The sequence below is a fragment of the Notothenia rossii genome (assembly GCF_949606895.1).
Source record: "Notothenia rossii genome assembly, chromosome: 9".
Classification (NCBI taxonomy): domain Eukaryota; kingdom Metazoa; phylum Chordata; class Actinopteri; order Perciformes; family Nototheniidae; genus Notothenia; species Notothenia rossii.
The window spans coordinates 30,592,439-30,617,582 of NC_136907.1; the positions used below are offsets into that span (position 1 = coordinate 30,592,439).

At 41.3% G+C, this 25,144-nt stretch overlaps 1 protein-coding gene across 3 annotated transcripts in view; it reads left to right on the top strand.

Moving 5' to 3' along the window:
* Positions 1-13,822: 13,822 nt before the first annotated feature.
* The window catches only part of LOC307017819 (protein Aster-B-like), a 68,523-nt gene continuing 57,201 nt past the window's right edge, over positions 13,823-25,144 (top strand). The window contains exon 1 of one of the 3 annotated variants that reach the window (XM_079647627.1): positions 13,823-14,136. In XM_079647627.1, the coding sequence (XP_079503753.1) occupies positions 14,114-14,136 (23 nt within the window). In that variant the 5' untranslated portion in view covers positions 13,823-14,113. The remainder of the gene's footprint in view (positions 14,137-25,144) is intronic. The other 2 variants (XM_079647626.1, XM_079647629.1) reach the window with 2 other exon arrangements.

The following is a 25,144-nucleotide window of genomic DNA, read 5'->3' on the forward strand; positions in this document are numbered from 1 at the left end:
GCTTGCTCTATAATGATACTACAATTCAAATGCAATACCAACAACAACTCAACAGCAACAACGCAAACTACGAAAACAACCCACACATTGCGCATTGTTTAGAGCGGTTAAAAAGTGTTGAAGCGCTCAAATTAGAAACTGTTTCAACCTGTCACCTGTCAGAATAGAGACGAGGCAGTGCATTGAATCGCGTGATTGGACCGCGAACCAGTCAAGTGATTCAGGAAAGGAAAGGAAGCAGTTGCTGGTTCAGACGTCACATGTCACGTGATTTGAAGCTGCTGCTTCTGACGTCAAATATCACGTGATTTGAAGCAAGCTTCGATGGAATAGGAAGTCCAGGGTTGAAGCTCCGTTCGAAGCTTCAGTGTCAAACTGCCATCACTACTAATCGATATAGCCGGCCTGCTCTCGTCTATCCCACATGCTCCACTGAGATCCAACATCTAGTTTCAGGTGGCCAGTGGGCTGTGGAACTGCCAGTCAGCTGTTCCTAAGGCTGACTTCATCTCTGGCTACGCTTCCCTGCAGTCTCTGGATTTCCTTGCTCTCACTGAGACCTGGATTACTCCATCCAACATATCCATTCCAGCAGCTATCTCCACAGCATATTCCTTCTCCCACACACCCAGACCCACTGGCAGAGGAGGTGGCACTGGTCTCCTGCTCTCTCCCAAATTGAGCTTTTCCCTCTTCAAGCTACCTAACTTCACTCCTTCCACTTTTGAATTCCATGCCGTCACTGTAACCCATCCTATATAATTAACCATATTCTCAAGGAACTGCTCTACTTCTAATCTCTCCGTAAACCCGCTCCACACATCCGATCACTTCTTCATTTCATTCTCTCTACCTCTTTCCAAACATAACAAACTAATCTCTTCTCATCCTGCACCTGACCGCCGTAACCTTCGTTCCCTCTCCCCCTCTACCTTTGCCTCATCGGTGCTCTCAGCCCTCCCTTCCTCTTACTCGTTCCAACTCCTACCTCCAAACTCTGCTGCAGAAACTCTCCTCTCTACTCTCTCATCCTCTCTGGACTCTCTCTGTCCTCTTACATCTCGGCAGCCTCGTCAGTCCCCTCCTGCTCCCTGGCTAAATGACGCACTGCGTGCTAATAAAACCATCCTTTGGGCAGCAGAGCGGAAACGGTGGAAATTCAAACACCATGACGACCTCCTAACCTATCAGGCTCTCCTCTCCTCTTTCTCTGCTTCGATCTCTCAGGCAAAAAGCACTTTCTTTCAAAATAAGATCCAATCTTCCTATTCCAATCCCAAAAAACTATTTTCCATCTTCTCCACCCTCTTAGACCCCCCCAAAGCCCCTTCCCCCTCCTCCCTTCTGTCAAGCGACTTTGTTAACCACTTTGAAAAAAAGGTTGATGATATTCGCTCTTCTTTTTCTGACTCGCCTTTACTCACCGCTGGGTCACCAGACCCCCCCCTTCACCCACACACTAACATACTTTTCCCCTCTCTCTCCAAGTGAGGTTCTTACCCTCATTACCTCTGCCCGTCTTACCACCCGTCCTCTGGACCCTATCCCTTCAAACCTCCTTCAGACTATCGCTCCTGATATTCTACCGTTTCTCACCCATTTCATCAACACTTCTCTAACTTCTGGTCACTTTCCAAACAGTCTCAAGGAGGCAAGAGTAAACCCTCTCCTAAAGAAACCCACTCTCAACCCGTCTGATGTTATAAACTACAGGCCTGTCTCTCTGCTCCCGTTCCTGTCTAAAACACTTGAACGTGCTGTCTTTAAACAACTGTCCTGTTATCTCCATCAGAACAACCTTCTGGATCCGCACCAGTCTGGTTTCAAGGCAGGTCACTCAACAGAAACTGCTTTCCTTGCTGTCTCTGAGGAACTGCACACTGCTAAAGCAGCCTCACTCTCCTCTGTCATCATCCTTTTGGACCTGTCTGCTGCATTCGACACGGTGAACCATCAGATCCTCCTTCGCACTCTCCAAGAATTTGGTGTTTCAAGCTCTGCACTTTCCCTCCTCACCTCATACCTCAAAGACCGCACCTACAGGGTAACTTGGAGAGGGTCCGAGTCCGACCCCTGTCAATTAACTACAGGGGTCCCTCGGGGCTCTCTTCTTGGTCCCCCCCTCTTCTCCTTGTACACAAACTCGCTCGGATCTGTCATTAGCCCACATGGTTTTTCATACCACTGCTACGCTGACGACACCCAATTAATTCTGTTCTTTCCCCGCTCAGAGACCCAGGTCGTCGCACGCATCTCTGCTTGTCTAGCGGACATCTCTCAGTGGATGTCTGCTCACCACCTCAAGCTCAACCTTGACAAGACTGAACTGCTTTTCCTTCCGGGAAAAGATTGTCCCACTCTTGACCTAACAAACAACATCGGCACCTCTGTTGTTTCCCCGACTCAGACTGCAAGGAATCTGGGTGTAACCCTAGAAAACAAACTGTCCTTCACTGCAAACATAGCTGCTACAACCCGCTGCTGCAGATACACTCTTTACAACATCAGGAGGACACGTCCCCAGCTGACCCAGAAAGCGACGCAGGTTCTGGTCCAGCCTCCAGGTGTTCAACCTTCCAAAATGTTCCCACACCACGCAGCTCCTCCGCTCACTTCACTGGCTTCCAGTAGGCTAACTGCTAGAATCCACTTCAAGACAATGGTACTTGCGTACCATGCATGCTTACTGATTTTCTTTGAATATACTAAAAAACGATTCACAGGGTTACTAGATTCCACTTAAAAAAACAACATAACATAAACATAACATTTTTTGTTTTTTACCTCAACTTGTTTTAAGAAGTCGGTCAAACTGAAAAAGAACCAAAAAAAATTAACTTATGTAATGATTTTGAAAAGATATTTCTGCGTTCACTCAACTATAGGGATATACTAAGTTAGAGTAACCCATATCTATTGAGTTTCAACGGCATAGTTTCAAACTGAACACACGGCTGGACTCTGCTAGACCGCATGTTGAGTTGGAGCAATCTGCATTCATCCTGGAAGTAAAACACTTCAAAGCAGTGGAAGAACAGGATTTGCACCTAATAATCTAACAAGCTACCTGGTAAGTAGCCATTTTTGTTCATCTTAATTTACAACAGCTGCTTACTGCATATACAGTAATAACACAAGCTGTAAGGTATCATCAGCTATTGCAGTCAAAGTTCATTATTTGTAAACAGTGTGTATATATATATATATATATTCTAACAAGAATATATATATATATATATATATATATATTCTTGTTAGAATTAACGTTACATTTGATAAAAAGTGATTTATTTGTTTTTGCAAACAAGCCTTTGTTTTTCTTTCTCAACTTTAAAATGTTCTCCTTTTTAAGGATGATTTGGTGGAAAGAATAAAAGAGGTTGCTATCCGGTGCTTGGTGGTGTGTCTTTGTGAAAAGGAGGAACTCTTCAAGGAAAGTTTAAGTAAGTAAAGACAATGCTTAAATCATACTGTAACTTGTGTTAACCTGAAACACAATGCAATGTTTTCAAATCTGATTGCACCAAAAACACTGAATTTTTTTTCGTAATCTACGTATTCCAGGATTGTGAAGTGGAAGTTAGCAATGAGGTGCTGAAGATTGTCTTGACCAGGGCTGCGGATGCAAGAATAGTGATTGAAGGAACAGAAGTCCTTCAAGTCTCGGAATCGACAAGAGCCTTTGCCATGCTGATTGGGCTAATACGCATTCAACCTGAACTACCTAAAAGAGATTTTAAAAACGTCGGAAGCAGGTTCATGCCTTTATTTACATGTTTGTAGTTACTTTCATTTCATATTTGAGAACATTTGTTATAAAAAGGTCATTGTGTAAATACAATTTTCAAATAAACTGTTAAAAAGTGGAACTTAAATGTGTATTAATTTTGACTCAAAGAAATTAGTTTCTTATATTCAAACAAATTAAGGTAACAATTTGCATGGACATTTTTGAGTAGTATGGACTTAAATAAATGAATTACAATAGCTTAAATTAAACCAAATGCAACTTAAAGGTGGGGTAGGTAAGTTTGAGAAACCGGCTCGAGATACACTTTTTGTTATATTCCATGGAATGCTCTTAACATAACGTTGCATCAAGTGATTCATTGACTATGATATTTCCGAGGTATCTTTTCTGACTTCTGGGTCAACCAAATCCAATATGACATCACCGCCATAATATGTAGGCCATTCCTCTTCAGTTTTGACAAGAAACGTGGGACTCTCAAGCCAACTGCGGCTCTTCAGAAAGTCAGGGATCTTCATTCCTCTGGATGCAGCATCAGAAGGGTTGTCTTTGGTTCCTACATGCTGGTTGTGATCCTATTTGCCACAAATGTGTGGAAACGCTTGTCCTCGTTGTTAATGTACTTCAGAACTGAAGTACTGTCTGTCCAAACCACAGACTCATCCAAATGAAGTTGAAGCTCTGATATTAACATCATATCCACTCTGGCAGCCAGAACAGCAGCTGTTAGTTCCAGTCGTGGAATAGTCAGCAAATGTTTTGGGTGTAACTCTAGCCTTTCCTAATAGGAAAGCAACATGAACATCGCCTTTGCAGTTCAGCAGCCTGATGTAAGTTACAGTCCTGTAGCCATTTTCACTGGCATCAGCAAAGTGATGTAGTTGAGTGTATTGGTTCACCGAAGTCCTTTGGCTTCATACATCTGTCCACTTTGAGTGATGCCAACAACTTAATGTCCTCCAACCACCGTCTCCACAGATTTTTTTTTAAATATTGAAGTTAAAAGCATCAATCTGGTGCACTTTGAGAGCAACATGAAGAAATCTATGGATCTATGTGCTCTTTGCTTGATTCATGCCTTCCCAGCCCCTTATCACATAGCCTATAAGAGCATGGCGCCAGTTGTTGTAGCCAGTTGTGGTGAAGGCATCTGACTTACTTGAACCGAAATGTCTACACGCATAGCAGGAGATGGCATCTTTTTTACATGAATATTCCAGCCAATCTCTGTTTTGAAACCATGAGCTGCAAAATGAGCGCCTTACCCCACTGTACAGGCGAGTTGGGTACTTTTTAAATATACCTGGGCAAGCTCTGTTTTGCCGAGGTCCTCTGGCACTTGCGGGCCGCTGAGGGGTGGTGGTGTTTGGGGCAAACGAAGACTGCTGCGGCTGCTCCGCCTCCGTGGGCGAGGCGAGCAAAGCCGGCGAGTCGGGCGTTATGTAACGTAATGTGCATGATCTGAACTGTTATTACCCATTTTCTGATGTCCATCACTGACTGCTGTGTAAGCACCTTGCAGATGACGAACACGCAGCGGCACAGGTCACGCGCAACTGACATAACGTTACTTACCATTTAAATTGACCAAATAAATGCAACAGACAATGTTTATTCAACCACAATTACAATTTATTTTATTTCAACTAAATTCTTCTTCTTATTATTATTATTATTATTATATATGTAATATTTTTCACTTTGCATATTTTTTTTTTTTTACTTTTCATTTTTCAAATGAGGGTGCATAACGACTTAACTGAGGGTGCAATGCACCCTTATGCACCCCCGTAGAACCGGGCCTGGAAACAGCGGCCACTGTGTGTTCTACGTGTGAGTTCTCCGGTCAAAAACTGTATGGGCCTTCAGGCGGAACCTCTCGCCAACAAACATAGGTTCCTACCTTTATACCCACAGTTAATTGGCTCCTACACTGACAAAGTACTTAACATTGCAGGAAAGCAATATATTAGACGTTAAAAATGTTGAAGCACTTATTTTAACTGATATTATACATATGAATTATACTCTTATGTATGTAGATAGAATAAGAAATGTGCAGAATTTAAATGGTGGAGGTATACACACATATTGATAGATGACTTGTAATGCACTGTTGAGGAACCTGTGACCCAAGTCTTTCATTCATTGCATAACTACACCATAGTTTTTTTTATATATGATATGTCAATAAACCTTAGAAAATCTTGAAAGGGATGTGCAAAATAGCCGTGATTTTGTTCCATTTCAAAGTGCTGTTTGACGCTCGGCGTAACCTTGGCACACTGCCACTCCAACATCCAATCCCAGAGCTTGAAGATTAATCACAGGGTTTGTAAAGGAAAGGGACTGTAGTCCCAAACGATAGTTGAGGCCAGCCTAAACTCCGAAATGTTTTTCGGATTTCATATCGCATAAACACCATATCCCAACGTGCATTGCGGCTAAAACATCCAATTACCGAGCTTAAACCATAGCTGAGGAACTTGGGTAATCAGTTCAGTGGGTGTGTATCGTAATGATGCTCGAAATGTCCCATATAGGCCTACGTCTGTTTCCTGTTACTTTATTTTTAAATTCAGTTCCTGACGGACGCCAAAAAAGCCCGAGATTATAGAATTAAACAAATAAATAAAAACAAGGATAATTGTGTGTTATTGTTGAGTAAATAACAGTGTGTTATTTAGAAAAGAATAACAAATAAGAAGAAAAAAAAGATTTAATAAATACATATTTCAGTATTCTGAGGCTCTGAGCCCCATTTCTTTTCCTCACGGGTGGCAAAAAAAGTCGAACATTATACGATTTAAAATAAAAACAATAATCGTGGCCTGATATTGAGTAAGAAAATGTTTTTATGAACCATACAGCTTCCGGTCTTCCAAGACCCGACCGGACAAAAAGACGTATCGATATACATTGCTTTTAAAATCATTCTGTGTGACACGAAAAAAAAAGGGGAAATCGTGTTGGTGAACACAAATCAATAGATTAAATGTCGTGACTATAACACGAAATGCCGTGAGACTGGGTTGAATAATAACATGGATGTGTTTATATTAAAGTTGTATGTACGCTGTGCCCAATACTTGTATTTGACACCCTGAGAGTGAGACCAGGCTCTTCAGAGAGGAGATCATCAGTGAGCTCCTGCATGGTGTCCCTGACCTTTGACAGATATTCTGGTAACACGTGCATCATCAGTTGGCCGACGTTGATGCAATGCATTGTGGTTCTTGTAGTTATTCTGAGGTTGTAAGGACAAAACAGTGAGGCAGCAGTATGAAGGTTTCTAATTTCTCTAATTCCCCTCCTCGACTATCCTCGTGTCTTAGTCCCGCCCACAGGAGATGTGAGTGGAGGAGTCGAGGAGGGGAAATTAGAAACCTTCTACGTGTCACTTTTCCTCTCAATCTCAAACCTTATGTAGTTGCGCAAGAATGAGTCCTCATAGCATTTCTGCTCTTTGGATTAGCTAGTCCCAAATTAAAGACGTTTTTTAAGTGTGTTTTTGATTAGAAGCATGAAATAAGGTATGTGGTTAACTCAAGCTGAAGAGTTTTTCAGGTTATAAGACATAAAATACATCTGTAAATACCCCACTGTTGAATATCTGAAGATGTTATGTGTAATTACAACAGCGGTTACGACAAGTGAATGAGACTACTTATGTTATCACACCATTCTTAGCTTCCTTTAGCTTATCGTGGTGATGTGAAGTCATTACTCCAACATGTAGTTTGTTCATAGTCTTACGTTAGCGCTTTGCATCTCGTGATTATATTCACTCTTCAACAACTATTACAGTTAATAGAGTTGATTCTGTTGAACAAAACAAAGGTACCATAAAGTTTACTTGCTACAGTTTTTATCTCCTACAAAATAATATGAAAAAACCCCATTTACTTTTTGTCAAGGGAGCTTTTGTGATGCGTATGCCCGCTCGGCCTACAAATTACTTCATCCCTGCACCGCTCTATTTGCATGGATAGAACATCAGATTTTCATGTCTTTGCATAAATCCTCAACAGCAAATTCAGTCAACGTAACACAGACCTATAGGAATACATTCAAATAGGGCTTAAGACCAGTGGCGGCGCCAGAGTATTTTTGTTGGGTAATCTATGGTAGGGCTAACCCATACAGTGGTGGGGCTCAAATCAGTATTTGTAATGTAATTACATACAAGCTATATCGCACCCCTTGAAAGTGAAACGCCACGCGTGAGGCTTTCATTAGTCTCCTTTTATCAGCTAAATTACATCGAGAGCAGCAGGTGTGAGTTAAACAATACAATAGCCTATTCTGCTGTTTCCACGTTGTTACAACATGCTACGCAGCGGCAGAAACAAGAAAAGTTGGCATATAGAATTGAAAGGGAGAGAGTGAGGGAGAGAGACACACAGACACAGGTAAACAGAGAGACAGACATAGCACAAAACAGGTGGCCTGTGTCTCTATTGTCATACAAAACACTTTTTCAAATGACCCATTATTACAAAATATATTCAAAACTCACTATTCACTCTTCAGGTGGGTCGTGTGACTCTGGCATCTGTTCGACTTGTACCTCAATGCGAGGGCATTTAAGAAAAAATCTATCCATCCGAAATATAAAATTAATCCTAGAAGCTCTGCTGTCTGTCTCTGCAATTTACTCGGCGCGAGTTTGGGGACTGTGAACGTGACGTATCAGTAATGCATGACGCAGCAGACCCGACGTTTCGTTGCTCTGATTGGCTGTAGGTCTATTCAAATTGCATTCGGAGGCATTTAGATGTGACCGCGGCCGCGCTGATATTATAACGCGAGAGAATTTCCACACCTTTAGTGTATAAAACTCCCCCACTACTTAGACTATTCCTTGCACCCATCTAGCATAAGCCCGAATGGTCTCAACCATATTGCATCAGCGTGCACTTGTTGTTACAGCAGGATCAGTTTGTGTGTTGTGGACACGACCGGTAGATTTTCGCAATCCGTGTTCTCAACATGCTTACTAACATACTTTTTCATGTTCGGGCTAAGGTAGGGCTAAGCCATTTCTTGGTATTGCTGTAGCCTACCCCTGCCATACCCTGGCGCTGCCACTGCTTAAGACACTTGCATTCATGGCATTAAGGGAGAGTGGGGGATATAAACCCATTGTTACTTATGTTGTACTTATGTTCAAAGGTTCAAACCCACTGCAGTCAGCATGTCATTGTGTCCCTGAGACACTTCACCCCAAATTGCTCCTGTGGGGATTGTCCACAGTATTGAGTAAGTCGCTTTGGATAAAAGCATCCAACAAGTGACATGTAATGTAATGTAATGTTGTAAGTAACAATTGAAAAAATTAGAAGGAACAACTAGATGGAAGTTCATGACAACAAATGAAGCTTAGCGCAAGTTCAAGCAGGAAGACCAAGCTCTCCATTCATATTACACGTCACTTCTTTACCCTCATTAAGTGATCGGGGGCGTCACTCCCCAGCTAACCAATCACTCCTCTCTCCATTCTCACAAGCCTATCGTTGCACCCACTAATCCCTTTATATCTGCTCTTCCCTCATGTCAGCTGTCATTTCAGGTGACAATACGCAACAGCAGCAGGGCCCGTCCCAGCTCCAGGCATATGTTCATCAGCTCTGCAGTATCGAGGATTAAGCTACAGGCGGCGTTCCCCAGTTGGCTAGCGGTTCTAGCCGGCCACCCCGCAAACCCGGACGCGGGAGGAAAGGACAAGGATATCGGGCTCCACGGAAGTTCCTCCGGCTTAATGGAAATGGGCTACTTCACGCAAACAATTGAAGCACGCCTTCAGTCTCTCGAGAGGGCATCACTGGCATCAGGGCCGCTCAAATGCGGCGCTTCCGGCCTTCACGCGGAACGGGCCCTCATCGCTTGCGAAGCTTCACCCACTTCTGGCTTCAACCACAACCCCTCTTGCAGGCAGGCAGGGCTCAAGCTACATCCCATTGAAGCTACTTCTCCTCCCGGTTCAGTAGCCAGTACTGGACACTAAGTGCATCATATGCGGCTAGCAGGTTCATTGCACAGCCCAGGCTCTCGCCTGTTTTCCCTGCGCCTCACCTCTAAAACAGGCGTCAGGGTAGCGCTGGCAAGAGGCAGCTTGCAACAAATCCACGAGATGTTCGTTATATGCATTGCCGCCTTTCGTTCAGGGTTAAGGTGAGTTCCAGGCAGTGTTGGGTGTAACGTGTTACAGTATGGAGTTTCAGTACATGTATTACTTTGCTGTACGAAGTAACGCAACGCATTACTAATGCAGTTCGGGTAACTACTACCCTTTACAATGCTCAGTAAGTAACGCAGTCGCGGATGCTGCCCCATCCGTTGGTTTTTGGGGAGTTTCTTTCAGGGAGAAAGAGAAGTTCATGTCAGATGATAGAAGACAGTCTTAATCACCCAATCAAGCATATCAGCATATGTGACCCGCTCTATCGAAATCAGTCGGAAGTCGCAACGGCTCATTTCAAAATAAACTTGGATTTGCATAAAAAACTATTTTTTCGGGGTTCGGGTGTTTCATTTGATTTTAAACAAAGTCTTGGCTTTCAGAATATGAAACTTTTATTTCCAAACTCACACGATAAATACATTCTTTAAGCTTGTAAAGAGAAGATGACAGGCAATCTGCTCTTCCGCAGCGCAGCCCCCCCTCCCTCCGGCTGACATTATGAATGTAAGCGTAGAGTAATCATAAATAAAACGGCAGGGTCCGTTACAGTTTATTTTCATCTGATTTCAATTAAACAAAGTCTTGGCTTTCAGAATATTAAACTTGTTTCAGCAAAATCAGATGATAAATACAACTTTGAAGCTTGTAACGGCATAATTACAAGCGGAGAACGGAGTAACTTAACGTCACAGCAGGCATAACAACAGCCGGTGTTTCTCGTGAGGGTTTTCCCCGGGAAACAAACGCAATACACACAAACGCAAAATTACGCAACACACACACACTCGCGAGCTTCCCCCAGACCAGCAATCCAAACTAAAATATCTTCCCTCCGTATAATTTTGATCATTTGCTCCGCTAATAATCAATCAGATCGATGGATTTCAGAGAAGAGAAAACTTTGAAGGCCTTTTTCTCAAAATGATGACTCTGTGACAGTCATTATATAATGTGACATATTTCGCTTAATATTTGGACTACAAAAACAATCCTGATATCATTAGAAAGCTGGGAATATCCTCTTTCCAGCAGTGTATACAACTCAAAATGTGTCTTCGGGTCAATGCGACTGACTTCGATAGAGCAGGTCACATATATGTCTCACCGTGGCGTAATTAAGCTAGTCCTATATCATGGGTCATGTTTCAGTATCTACCTAAGCGTACATCATCTTATGCGCGCATATCGCACTTCATTTATATTTGGGTTCATGCTCACATGGCTTGCCGATAAGCCAGGTTATGATATTCATGCATCACTTTACTCAAGCTAACAGCTCTCATGCATTACATTGTCTACATCTCCCTCTTCGCCCGGACATCGGCCCGTGCTGGCAATCCAAGATCTCTCCAGCTTGCCTATGGTAAGCATATAACTGGTGGTGGTGTCTTATAGCATTTCAGGGCTTTCGTTCAGGATAGGCGCAGCCAACCCTGCCGCCAATCAAGGTATTTCTTCCTCATCCCTACAACAACTTGGACGGTGGTCCTCCTCTGCCTTCACATCCTAGATTCGCCCGGACATCAGCGCAGTGCTGGCCATCCAAAGATCTCTCTAACCTGGTATTTATGCATTCTAGTGGTAGTGTTTATCGTTTAATATTTAACCCTGCATCGCAGGTCATCGACCTTCGTGTCGGCAATGTTTAGCCAGGCACTGATTTCGGCAGTCGACCTTCGGGTCAGGATCTTATGATGTACAGTAAGCCCGGCAGTGATTCCGGCCGTTTGTTTAGTGGCAGTGTTCAAGTAAGCCCGGCGCTGATTCCGGCCGTTGTCCTTCGGGTCAGCATCTTTTGATGTACAGTAAGCCCGGCAATGATTCTGGCCCTCAACTCTCGGGTCAAGCATCTTATGATCTACAGCAGCGGTTTTCAAAGTGTGAGGCACGCCTCCCCTGGTGGGCGCCAGAGACCTTCAAGGGAGGCGCAGCGTGAGACACAAAAGAACGAGAAAAAGACGAGTAAAGTGACACTTGCCCACTTGTGGCTGTCTGTGGAGACCGAGTTCCCCCACTTCGCCAAAAAGGCTGTAAAAGTGCTCATTCCCTTCACCTCCACCTACCTGTGTGAGTGCAGGTTTTCCGCATTGACTTTGATCAAAAGCAAGTACCGGTCAAGGCTGCAGCCAGAGGATGATCTGCGTTTATTCCTGTGTGCATCAAAGACGCAGACTCATTGTTCCCACTAAAGTAGGTGTGAGTGTAATAAGGAGGCAAAGTTGACGTTCAGTGTGTTACCAGGAACATATAAGGATTTATCCACCATGTTGAAATTGTTAAAAAAATATGTCTTGAGAACACGGCGTGCAAAAATATACGGGTCGTGCTGCAGCTAGATGTGCCTGTCCTCTGTAAGAAGGTGTCGGCGACTGACATGCAAGGAAGAACGGCTGTCCACAGGCTGTTCCAACTTTAACAACTGTATTAACTTCCAGGGTAGTGAATTGAACATGTAATTGGGTGTGTGGTATATTTTCATGCACGGACACGCATGTTCCACAACACACAAACTGAACAACACTCAATTTTCCGATCGCTACCAGCGTCCTTGCGATCTTGTTATAATAACAGGTGCACGTTACTGATGCAATATGGTTGAGACCATTCAGGCTTATTCTAGAGGGGTGCAAGGAATAGTCCAAGTAGTGGGGGAGTTTTATACAATATGTTTAAAACATAAAAATAAAAAGGTTTTAAAAGGTTATTGTTTAATGTTTTAAGGAGGTGACGCTACTCAGCCAATCAAATCGGTGCAGTCAGCACGATAGATTCAAACACACACAGAGACACGACAAGAGGAGAGAAACAGTCGGAGTAATTTCAAATGGCGGAAGGTAGACAGCGAAAACGGAGCATTTAATTACATTTTCTCTTACTGGACCTCTTTGAAATGCAATTGAATACCCCTGCATTATAGCTACAACAACAATAATAATAATAATAATAACAGCAATAATAATTGGGAAGGGGGGCGCGGCTGTTCTTATGTTCTCTGAGGGGAGGCTCACCTACCCACACTTTGAAAACCCATGATCTACAGTAAGCCCGGCAGTGATTCCGGCCGTTGTTTAGTGGTAGAGTTCTCGTAAGTCCGGCGCTGATTCTGGCCATCGACCTTCGGGTCAGCATCTTATGACGTACAGTAAGCCCGGCAGTGATTCCGGCCAATTGTTTAATCCACATGTTAATCTCTCATTTCATCCATAGATCACCGCAGTGAACCCACAAGGTAAGAAACTCATTACATCTCAGTATGTCATACTTCACTTCTTTGGGGGTTTCTTCGGAGTGGTTCTTCCCCTCCTGAATGATAATTCTGCAAACCGGGGGCTAATCGCCAAACACCATTCCATTCTCCTGTCTCAATTCTGACTCTCCTCTAAAGTTATCTTCCAAGATTCATACTTTCTTTGACCACTACTTGGCCCATGTCTTGAGTCACACACACACACACACACACACACACACACACACACACACACACACACACACACACACACACACACACACACACGCACACACGCACACACGCACGCAGACAAACACGTATTAGGAGTTTAGAGGGTCAGCTGCAACATCACAGACATGAATCTCTGTGAGCAGTGTGTGTGTTGTGTGCAGTGCCACAATGAGGGAGAGCAAGGGACATAAAGAAATGGAGAGACCTTGGCAGAGTGGAACTGGTGTTCTGTTAAACGAAGAGAAGGGAATGGGGAAAATGTTTGGCTGAGGGAGAAACAACGCATGGCCATTTCTCTCTGTTTGCATGGCAAATGCCTTCATCTGCAGAGAGACTGCTGCATAGGGGAGAGTGCACGTGAACAGTTGCTGCTACTGCTGCTGCACACTCTCACACACACACTCACCTTGGGCACACAGACATGCGCACACTCCTCACACACTTCCGTTCCATGCTCACCTCTCGCACACACTCCGATGGCTGAGAGCAGCAGGACGAGGCTGCTGGCTGACGTTACAGCGGCACTGGGCTTTTTGGTATTCTATCTGCCTCTATGGGAGCTGCTGCAAGCCCCCAGCCCCAGGATTTAACACCCTCCCCCCCCCCCCCCCCCCTCTGCCTGCTCCCCTCAACAACGTCAATAAAACATGGTATGGAATGACTGACAGACTGAGGGGGGAGAACAGGTGATGGCTTAGGGATAGCTTTTTCTGCACTGATGAAAGTCTTCAAGCTTACCTGGTAAGACTGCTGATATACTCTTTTCTGAATTTGCATGCATGCACATCACTTCAAGTTGCTAGATGCTGAAGTTAAAGTGGAAATAATGCAAAACAGGATATTCTTATAGGTTATTAATGTTGTCCTGATATATTCATGTTAGTCTGTTGTGTATTGCAGCAGAAACACCCAGCGTCTGGGTACACATGCATGAAAGTATGTCTGTCTGCAGGGAAAGTAGAAGGACAGCTTTCATTCATGCACTGCTGCTTCCATGCTAGCAGCTAGCAACAGTGGCACTACACTGCTCTCCAGCTAATGGGCATGTGCATCTACTGAAATTGCTACATTTAGGAGGGCATAGAAACACTTTCCCCACCAAAGTCACATGATAAAGACCAAACTGCCAGACATTTTACTTTATGGTGCAGTATAATGTTAATTTACCTCAAACTAACCCGTTTTCTGCAGCTCAATTTTCTAAAACAAATGTTATGTGATTATGTTATTTCATCTCAATGTAATTTTACAATTAAACCAAAATCATGTGACATACAGACAGACAGCTAAGCTGAGATCAGAGTTTACACAACCCTGTGTCCTCTGAAATTACTCTTTGGAAAAAACAGATTCTGATAACTTTGCTAATGGAAAGTAACAGATGTACCGGCTGGTCATAGAATAGAGCTGTCAAAGTGAACAGCATTGTTGCCCTTGTCAACTGATCAAAAAGAGTTGTCGTAAGGCTCTAGCGCTGAAATGACATTACTAAATCACAAATAACCCCATAGCGCTCAGTAACAGCTGCCCTTATTCTGGTAACATTAGAAAGTGTGTGTGCAAAAAAGGATACACACATTAAAAGGCAGCATTTCCTGTCTTAACTAAGAAAGGATCCTTTGGGACAGCTGGTCATCATTGTACCTCGTCAACACAGCTCAAAAGTAGATCAAAGTCACCTAAAAATATGATGATATATAGAACAGTGGCCCCAGGGTTTGTTAAGCATGAGCAGCAGAAAGGAGTGTTTTGTTCTGACAATAAAAAGAAAATGTGTCTATGTGAACACAGAAGACCGAATCTGCAGAGATGTTGGAGCACAGAAAAACAGCACCAGAATTAGCTAGCAGACACAGTATTATTACCACCTGGAACATGGCTCTAAACAGGAAATGATATACATGCACAGTGGGCTGTATAATGGATGTATAATTCCTATTAGAGGTTCTCAGTGGCGCATGAGGCCCGAAATGCATTTTGCCTTACAGAGCACCAGAGTGAGTTTTCTTTAAGCCCCGCCTCCGATCTACCGCTATTGGCTCCTCAGTCAAATGAGTGGAGAGGAAAAATAACTGAAATATAATTATTTCAAATAAGGGCTCTAAAGTATTAATGCTTGATTGTTTATTCAGCTTTCCCAATGTAAGTCAATGGGAATAAGTCTTTTGGCGCCCGATTACGTCAATGACTAGAACTGGAGTGTGTTACCATTGTTTGGCCACAACACAAATGTTCTTCAACGACCGGCGCACTTCCTAGAGGCTTGGGCTGTATCTGCACTCTCAGTCTGTCCCTTATCTCCCTACCCAAAGCTTAGTTTTGAAATATATAATCTTTCCTTATATCTATGTCAGCGAAAAAAATGTACTTTAAATGTTATTTCTTCAACCCCTTTACACAAACTAAACTCAAAGAAAAGCATTTAAACTTTGGTTAAAGATGTATCAGTCTGACATGACATGAGGGGAATAATCTCTATTATCTAGCTAGATCATTCACTCGAGCAACCATCAACGTGAATAGTGGCAATATAAATATTTTACCACCATGATGGATTCACTGATCAGCGTATTGACCCATTTGTCAGATGATGTCTTGGAATGAATGGCATTGAATCAGAAGCAGTCCGCTAAATCTGTAATAACCTGTATCACTCTTCGAATACATGTATGGTTATTTGTTGATTATAATCAAACACACTTTTTGCTTTTAGGCAGGCTGGGCACATTTTCAGTGGCCACTCGTCAGTAGATTAACTACTTCCTCTAATGGAGCCGCTTTAAATGTAGGCAATTAATTCAAGACTTTTATTATATACACCTCGAAATGAATACAGTGGTCCGGCCTCGGTGACCTCGATGTGGGTACAACCATGACCTGGAAAACATGGAGAGCATCACATTTAAAAAGTGATCGTCGCTCACTAACACAACATAACTTTTCAAATCCTACAGAGTTCCAAGCTCATGCGCATCAAAGTACTGTATGGCTTTTGTCTTCATTTGTGAAAAATTAGCAAGAGGAAAGGACTGTTTCTTGCTGATTTGGCACAAAAGGCCTCATGGTTAGCCAGCATTCTGACTGGAAGCATGTTAACGCTGTCCTACATCTTGATCATGGCTGCAGGCTATCATAATACATACAGAAGCTATAGTAATGACCCCTCTGTCATGGAGATAACTGGGGCAGATGAAACCTATTGAATGAACCTAAATGTACATCGTGCCATTAGGTCTCTATCTTGTTAATGGATATTGAACACATCGTTGTGCTGGCTTTAGGAGCAAAGAAAATATGACATTATTGATTAATCTTGAAATCCTGATAAACAATATATGCAGATAGCTCAAGTATATAATATGAATTATCCTCTTTTTCCTCAGTGTGTAAGGACTTGCTAGGATATGAAATGAAAAGTATTTAAACATTTCTATTTAAGCAATCTGTGGTATTAATGAAAGACAACAATAATAAGAATCTTTCCTACTGTGGATAAGAGTTCCTGTTTTAACTGATGCCTCCTTGATTGCATCTCTAGAGTGGGTACAGGTGGACAATCTTGTTGGTTTACAGAAAGGAACAAATAAGTGGGCAACAGTCTCTCAAACAGCACTAAACGTGTGCTCCTGCTAAAGAAAGCTTCACCTACTAATCATGGCTGAGCATTGTTGCATACTGCAGACACAACAACCCCATCAGGTCAGAGGAGCGGCCATGTTCTGATGTGAAGGGCTTCAAGGCAAGGGCGCCGGAAGCAGGGGGGCCAGGGGGCCATTGGCCCCCCCACTTTTCAGCCCTGCCCCACATTTTCGCAGCAGCAGATGCCGCGGAAAACTGTACAAATCCCGTTTCAATAATTCCCCTCTACTCTAAAGTCGCATCTAAAACGCGATCTGATCTAGCTGTGTACATTTTGTTATTTTTGATTGTTATATTCAGTCTCACTAGCTTCAGGCATGTTTGAAGCTTGTAAAGGGAAGATGACAGCTCTCACTCGCCACTCTGCTGTTCCTCAGCGCCGCTCCCCCTCCCTCCCGCTGAAATTATGAATGTAAGGTACAGTAATCATAGATAACACGGCAGGGTCCGTTACAGTTTGTTTTTATCTGATTTCAAATAAGCAAAGTCTTGGCTTTCAGTACATTAAACTTGTTTCGGCAAATTCAGATGATAAATAGGCCTACAACTTTGAAGCTTGTAACGGAATAATTACAAGCGGAGAACGGAGTAATTTAACGTCACTGCAGGCATAACAACAGCCGGTGTTTCTCGTGAGTCTTTTCCCCGGGAAACAAACACAATGCACACAAACGCAAAAATACACAAACACAAAAGTATATACACGCGGTGCGGAACACTGTACAAATCCCGTTTCAATAATTCCCCTCTACTCTAAAGTCGCATCTAAAACGCGATCTGATCTAGCTGTGTATATTTTGTTATTTTGTATTGTTATATATATTCAATCTCATTAGCTACACGCATTTTTTAAGCTTGTAAAGGGAAGACCACAGCTCGCCTCTCACTGGCCACTCTGCTCTTCCGCAGCGCCGCTCCCCCTCCCTCCCGCTGAAATTATGAATGTAAGGCATAGTAATCATAGATAACACGGCAGGGTCCGTTACAGTTCGTTTTCATCTGATTTCAAATAAACAAAGTCTTGGCTTTCAGAATATTAAACTTGTTTCGGCAAATGCAGATGATAAATACAGGTTTGAAGTTTGTAATGGCATAATTACAAGCGGAGAACTGAGTAATTTAACGTCACAACAGGCATAACAACAGCCGGTGTTTCCCGTGAGTGCAGTAATCCAAACGAAAATATCTTCCCTCCCTAGTATTTTTGATCATTTGCTCCGCTAATAATCAATCAGATCGATGGATTCCAGAGAAGAGAAACACTTTAAAGGCCTTTTTCTCAAAACGATGACTCTGTAACAGTCATTATATAATGTGACATATTTTGCTTAATATTTGGAGTACAAAAACAATCCTGATCTCATTAGAAAGCTAGGAATCAAAATGTGTCTTCGGGTCAATGCAACTGATTTCGATGGAGCAGGTCACTTTGCATTAGGTAAAATAAAGCAGGCAGACATAACAGGAAGAATATGTACATTTTAACCCAATCAAATAGGACATTGTCACACCATTCAAATGTATCCATGTAAATTACAACCAATAAAAAAGCTTAGATTTGTTTATTTGTTACGTTGTTTACTTTATTTGTTACGTTGTTCTGCTGTGTGTGTCAGCCGTTAACCTAGAGATATAAAGAATATATACACTTGCAAACATGTCAGAAGAAACAGCGCAGAAGAAAACTAAATACGGTCAATCTAAACTTAAATTTAACAACTGGAAGGTCACATCCCTGACTACCACATCTCCGGAGGCTGGACCTTCTTCAAACAGCGAAGCCAGATGAACCCAAAAGCAGCAGCTCTAGTCTGCGGCCGCAGAAACTGTCAAAACCGCCGCCGACCCCACCGCCGCCGTTGTTGAACCGAAACAGGCTGGTTCCAACTGCATGGAGGTTTGCTGTCGGGACATTGAGGCGGTTAAAGCTGTACAGCTAACTATCAGAAAAAAGGAGACCGCTAGTAGATTATTTGGGCAAAGAGAAGGTACTTCAACGCAGAATGGTACAAAAACAGAGTGGTTAATTCTTTGCAAAACCACTAAACGATAGTGATAAATTGCGATGTTAACAACCTCATGATAACCTCATTTTTTTTTTTACTTAGGATCATACCTGTGTTTAGTCTAGAAAAAGGTGAATGTGTGCATTTTATTATAAAATGGTGTATATTTACAGACACTTGCAAACACTAAGAAGCTTATAAACATCAGGTTTAAAACTAAGAGCTTTACAAAAAAGTAACACAATTAAAGATGTTTGGAGTTTTATTTGAGTTATTCATTTACATTTTTTGTCAAAGAGATGCTGATTTGAAACCGTTGTAGCCGTTACGGCATTTCCTGTTTCTGCCGGAGAGAGGGGAGTTTGTCCCAAAGCTTGCCGCTGTATTTACTCCCTCCATCTGACAGGAGGGAGCCTCATGTGTCACTCCACGGAGTTCACTCCGTCACGGAGGGGGAGTGTCTAGGGCGTAGTTTGGGATTGGGCCATACACACGCACTTTTTTTGGCCCCCCCAATTCTAAAATGAATCCGGCGCGCCTGCTTCAAGGAGTCTTCCTGATCCGGTCCCTGTAGCAGCACCAGCCTTTATACCAACACTGCTGAAAACATAAGGGAAAAATCCTGGACCATATATTAATTTCTACTAATTAATAACAATAAGGAGGAGGCGTGTGGTGCAGTGGGTTGTGCGTTGGTGATCGGATCAGGGGGTCACAGGTTCAAACCCCACCGCAGTCGTTTTGTCCCTGAAGACACTTCACCCCAAACTGCTCCTGTGGGGATTGTCCACAGTATGTATGAGTATGTACAGTAATGTAAGTCGCTTTGGAGAAAAGTGTCTAACAAGTGACATGTAATGTAATGTAATAATACATGTAATTTATAAAGCTTTTTTAAGACATACAAAGACGCTTAACAAAAGTTGAGGGTGGTTTATTGTGGAAATTACAAGACTTATTGTTGTATTATTATGACTAATTATTATAGATAGACTAGATGGATATCATATTATTATTTTTATTATTTTGTCATTTTTTTTAATTATATATTTATGTATCATTTTTCACATTGCAAAATCATTTACATAACAAAAGCATTTAAGTATAAATAATAGTTGCACATAATATAGAAATATAATAATAAAGTATGTTGTAATAAATATATAAAAATAGGAAAGGAAAAAAAGGAAGCATAATAAAAGGGAATTTGTATTAGATTATTATTATAATTATTACATATGTAAAAGTATATACAAAAAAAAAAGTATTTTCTAAAACGTAACCAACGCCTAATAACAAAACTAAAGGACAAAAAAAGGAAAACGAAGAGACAAGAAGAGGAGAGAATACATTTGTAAATATATTTGTGTATAAGACTTAATAATACTTTTTATTATAATGGCATTTGAAACATTGTTTGGTGGTTGTCTTCACTTGTGTTAAAATATCAGTTATTCTGATCTAATGACCTAATTTCATGATGACAAATGTTCGCTTTGATCCTTTTTTATCTTTACATACATATAAGCACTTCCCTGGCTCCTGCCTTTTATAAAAGTAGATGTGTCCATTCAGTCCTGAGTGATACTCACAGCTTCTGCCTTTACCTCCTGAAATCACTTTACATCTTTTACTGACTGCAACCTCCATTGGCTGCATCTCAAACAACTCAGCAGTGAGGCTCTCTGTGATTGGCTGCTACATGGCTCAGTGGGCGGTACACAAGGTTGCAATTGGCTTCCTCTGTCTCAGGCCATATCATAAGGATCTGTCCCGAGGGATATGAAGAATCTGGGTTACTCGACAGAATGGGATCGGATGTATGCAAAGGACGGAGCTCTGCACTGTAAAGATGACAGTAATAACTCAGAACCGTTATTAGCTGGTAGGGAGCACTTCACAAAAATACATAAAGACAGTGTTATTTGTATTCATGAATAACATCTGCATATATGAATGCAAACATTTTATTTTTCAAAGTAATGTTCATATGTTATGATTTCAAATCAGATTTTTCTGACATTATGAATTAATAAACTCTATCACAGATTATGTCTACATAGCTATGAATAACTATGTTTATTACAATAAATAAATACTTCCAATAATAAATCCAGACAATACGGTGGTGAATCAGATGAAGTTGTGCTGTGGGTCAGCCAGAGGTCAGTGTTTCTCTCACTCTCTGCTGGTAATGCACAATTAGATAGAATAGGAGAGAATTGACTAAAGCAGTAAGATAAGTTACTTCCTGTGCTGGAATAATAAATAAATTGTATGTGTGTCTACAAAGCAGATTAAACTTGTTTCACTTAAAAAGGTTGGACCGCTGTCAAGGTCGCCTTAATAATACTAAATCAACATTGTATTTATTGTAATGCACATATATTGTAGTACAGTGAGCACATTTAACATTTAAATTCTTACGCTTATACATATTTTTATTTTTATATTCGGGATTGTGGGAAACAGTATTTCGATCTCTCTGGAAGATTGACAATAAAGTTAACTTTGACTTATTTAAATAACCGTTTTCTATGTTATTTTATTTTATTTTACTGCACATTTCACTGTAACATCTTGTGTTTATCTAATTATCTTTATTTTTATATATATTTCGCTCCTACTTATTCTAACTACTTTCCTAATATAAATATATATATTTCAATTTTTGTTTATTTTATTAATTGAATTCCAAAATGATTGATTCTGATCCCTATTATTATACAAACCTGACTCACTTATTTTGTATTGTGGGTTTACTGGCTCATGGAACTGGATCAATCATTGAATGCATCTCATAAGGTGTTTTATATTGCCCATGCCAATATAATAATGAACACAAAAGTCATTCAATTAAAGAGATGATTTGTTAGGTTTATGCATGGCAAAGGGAGGATATGAGCAATAGAGTAAAGGCGGCTTTAAAAAATAATAAACTGAAAGGTGAGATTTAAGCGAGTCAGATGTGAAAAGTACGGTGGCTGAGAGGTGAAATCGACAATTACAAAGTGTGAAACACTTTAACAAAGGTTAAGACAAATTTACATTTTATAAAACAAATTTACATTTTATAAAACAAAATTACATTAGCAAAACACTTTTACCAAAGAAAAAACAATTTAACATGAACAAAAACAAATTAACAAGATGCGAAACACTCTAACATTTGCCCGAAACACTTTAACAAACTAGAATCAAACCGGAAAGGGAATGCCCATCATTCCAGAAATGATGTGCAAGTGATTGAAATGTTTGTTTTGGCGGATAGACCGCCAGTACCTATGGACGATACGAGTGTGTTTATGGTCGTTAAACATGTTTTGTCCGTTCTGTGGAAACCACCTGGGCCAAGTGACATGGTTTTGCTCATCACAATATATTTTCTCATGCGCAAGAGATATGTTGTTGTGCACAGAAGTTACAGGTTCACCAACTGGAGCTGTGCCTTACACACAGCCTTCGCTGTGTTTACCTTCATGAGACAGCTAAAGAGCGACTGCAGGCTGCTTCGTTATATAGCCACAAACACCTCTACACACACACATACACACACACACACACACACACACACACACACACACACACACACACACACACACACACACACACACACACACACACACACACACACACAGAACTGCCCGATTATTACGCCTTATTATTCTATTTATGAAGGAGATGTCCGGTCACCAGGGTGTGTGTATGTGTGTGACACTGGCATTTGTTTTCAGAAGATATTAAGATAGTGTCTATGGAGCTAATTTCCTGCCATAACTCCACAAACAAACTAAACAGGTTTTACAAATGCCTCATGGTTCACTAACAAACACAATGTGGTTTGCAAATACAAAACACCATCTACAAACTAATGCATTTAGTTTTGTAAAGAAAAAACGTATCTATCAAACAAACACATAACATTTTTCTAACAAATCATGTTTCAGAGACAAATTCAGCATAGGTTTTACAATTACACAATTTCTTTTTACAACTACAACACTTTTTTTTACAAGTACAAAACTTGTTTTTACAACTACACAACTTGTTCTTCTCATGGCTGAATATTACTGCCAAAAGTCACGTGAGTGAGTCACGTGAGTGAGTCACGTGACTTTTGGCAGTAATATTCCACCGTGGCTGGCAGTGGCACATGCTCCACGGCAGCAGGGGGCACTACTGAGTCCATTGGGGAAGGCGGGAGCCTCCCGCCGGGAGGTTGAGCAGAGCATGGAACAGCCCTTGCCAGCCTGATGACAGCGGTGTTTCTAGCGATCCAGCGATCTGGGTCAGTGTTATAGTGATAATATTATAAACAAGGTGAATTTAGCGATCACAACGAAAACAGCCAAGACACATATTGAGCCCAGAAAATGAATGTTATTCGGGCTGTAAATATAATAAGCCTTGTCTAAAATGGACAACATTGTAAGGAGATTTAAACTATACAGCGATTCTGCACTCGGGCAATCAGCTGCTCTTCATTTTCTTTCCTGCTATATTCAATGAGTGATACAAATATTTGTTACCATAAGTTCTGAATAAAACTGATACTGTTGGACTTGGTACTACTTGACTGCTACCAGAAATAAAAGGAAGTACTTTACTGTGTACTTTGTGAGTAATCCTCTGTCAGAGTCCCCTCCGTATAATGCATGTTTTCTGCTATCTTTGATGAGTGATAAAAAGACAATTTTACCATAAGTTCTTAATGATATTGAGACTAATGGACTCAGTATTCTTGCACCTACTATCACAATACATTGAAGTACTTCTAGTGTGTGTTTTCTTTTTTAATCCTCTGTCAAATTCCCCTCCTGAGAACCTAATCAAGCAACTTCTGCTAAGTTTGATGAGGGAAAAAAATATTTGTTGCCATTAGTTCTTCGTGAGATTGACACTGGTGGACTCAGTACTAGTCCCACAAGTACTATGAAGTACTTTTACTGTGTACTTTTTGAGTAATCCTCTGTCAATGTCCCCTCCTGAGTACAAGAATGCATGTTTCTCTGCTATTTTGAATAAGCGTTAAAACACCTTTCTTATGAGACTGATATTGTTGGACAGAGTACTTTAAGAGGATGGTGGACATGATATCAGCAATACTTCCAGTCAGTACTCCGGCAGCAGCATTGTTACCCCTTGGAAAGTCTTTAGAATCTGGCCTGGATAGCTGGTCACAAATATCCTTCAGCAAAGTGACAAACCCTTGTGACTCTTCTTGGCCTCTTATGGGGCTGCTGTCTTTTAAATAGGATTATTTATCTGATCCTAGTTCAGTCCTCTCAGATACTTCCATCAGTCCCAGTCATTGCATGTCTGTCAATAGAGCTTCGAAAAATGTGTCCAATTCAACAAAATGTTTTTGGGAAGGTCAGAGCTAAATAATAGATTGTTTGATTGTGTAATTACAAGGTGAGAGAAAATACATCCTATTACACTTATTTTATTTACTTTTCCATGGTGTACATATACTTACTTGTATTACATGATGAACCTCATGCTGGATATCTTCCCCAGCCAAAAGGAAATACAATATCATTTATTTCTCCAAACACATACAGTAAAAATGCCTGTTATGAAGCCTTAAAATGATGCAGGACTTTACATTGGGTTATACTTAAAGACAGGACTATTCAGTTAAGAGAAGAGCAAAAAGGAAAGAAAATTGTTATAATGGGTCATTTAACATGAATGCAGACATAATATGAGGTCTTTGGCGCTCAGACTTTAGAGGGGTCATTTTGTTATCATGGGGCATCACCCTTACAGCATCAGGACAATATCATATGGAGTCAGACACTTGACGTGTGCTGGAGGCGTTGACTGGGACTGATGGAAGGATGAGGCAGATGGGACTGAAGAATCTGTTCTCCTGCCGGAGTACTGACTGGAAGTATTGCTGATATCATGTCCATCATCCTCTTAAAAAACTCCGTCCAACAATATCAGTCTCAGGAAGAAATGTTTTTTAACGCTTATTAAAAGAAAAACATGCATTCTTGTAGTCGGGAGGGGACGTTGACAGAGGATTACTGGAAAAGTACACAATAAGTACTTCATAGTACTTGTGGGGGTAGTTTCAGTAGTACTGAGTCCAACAG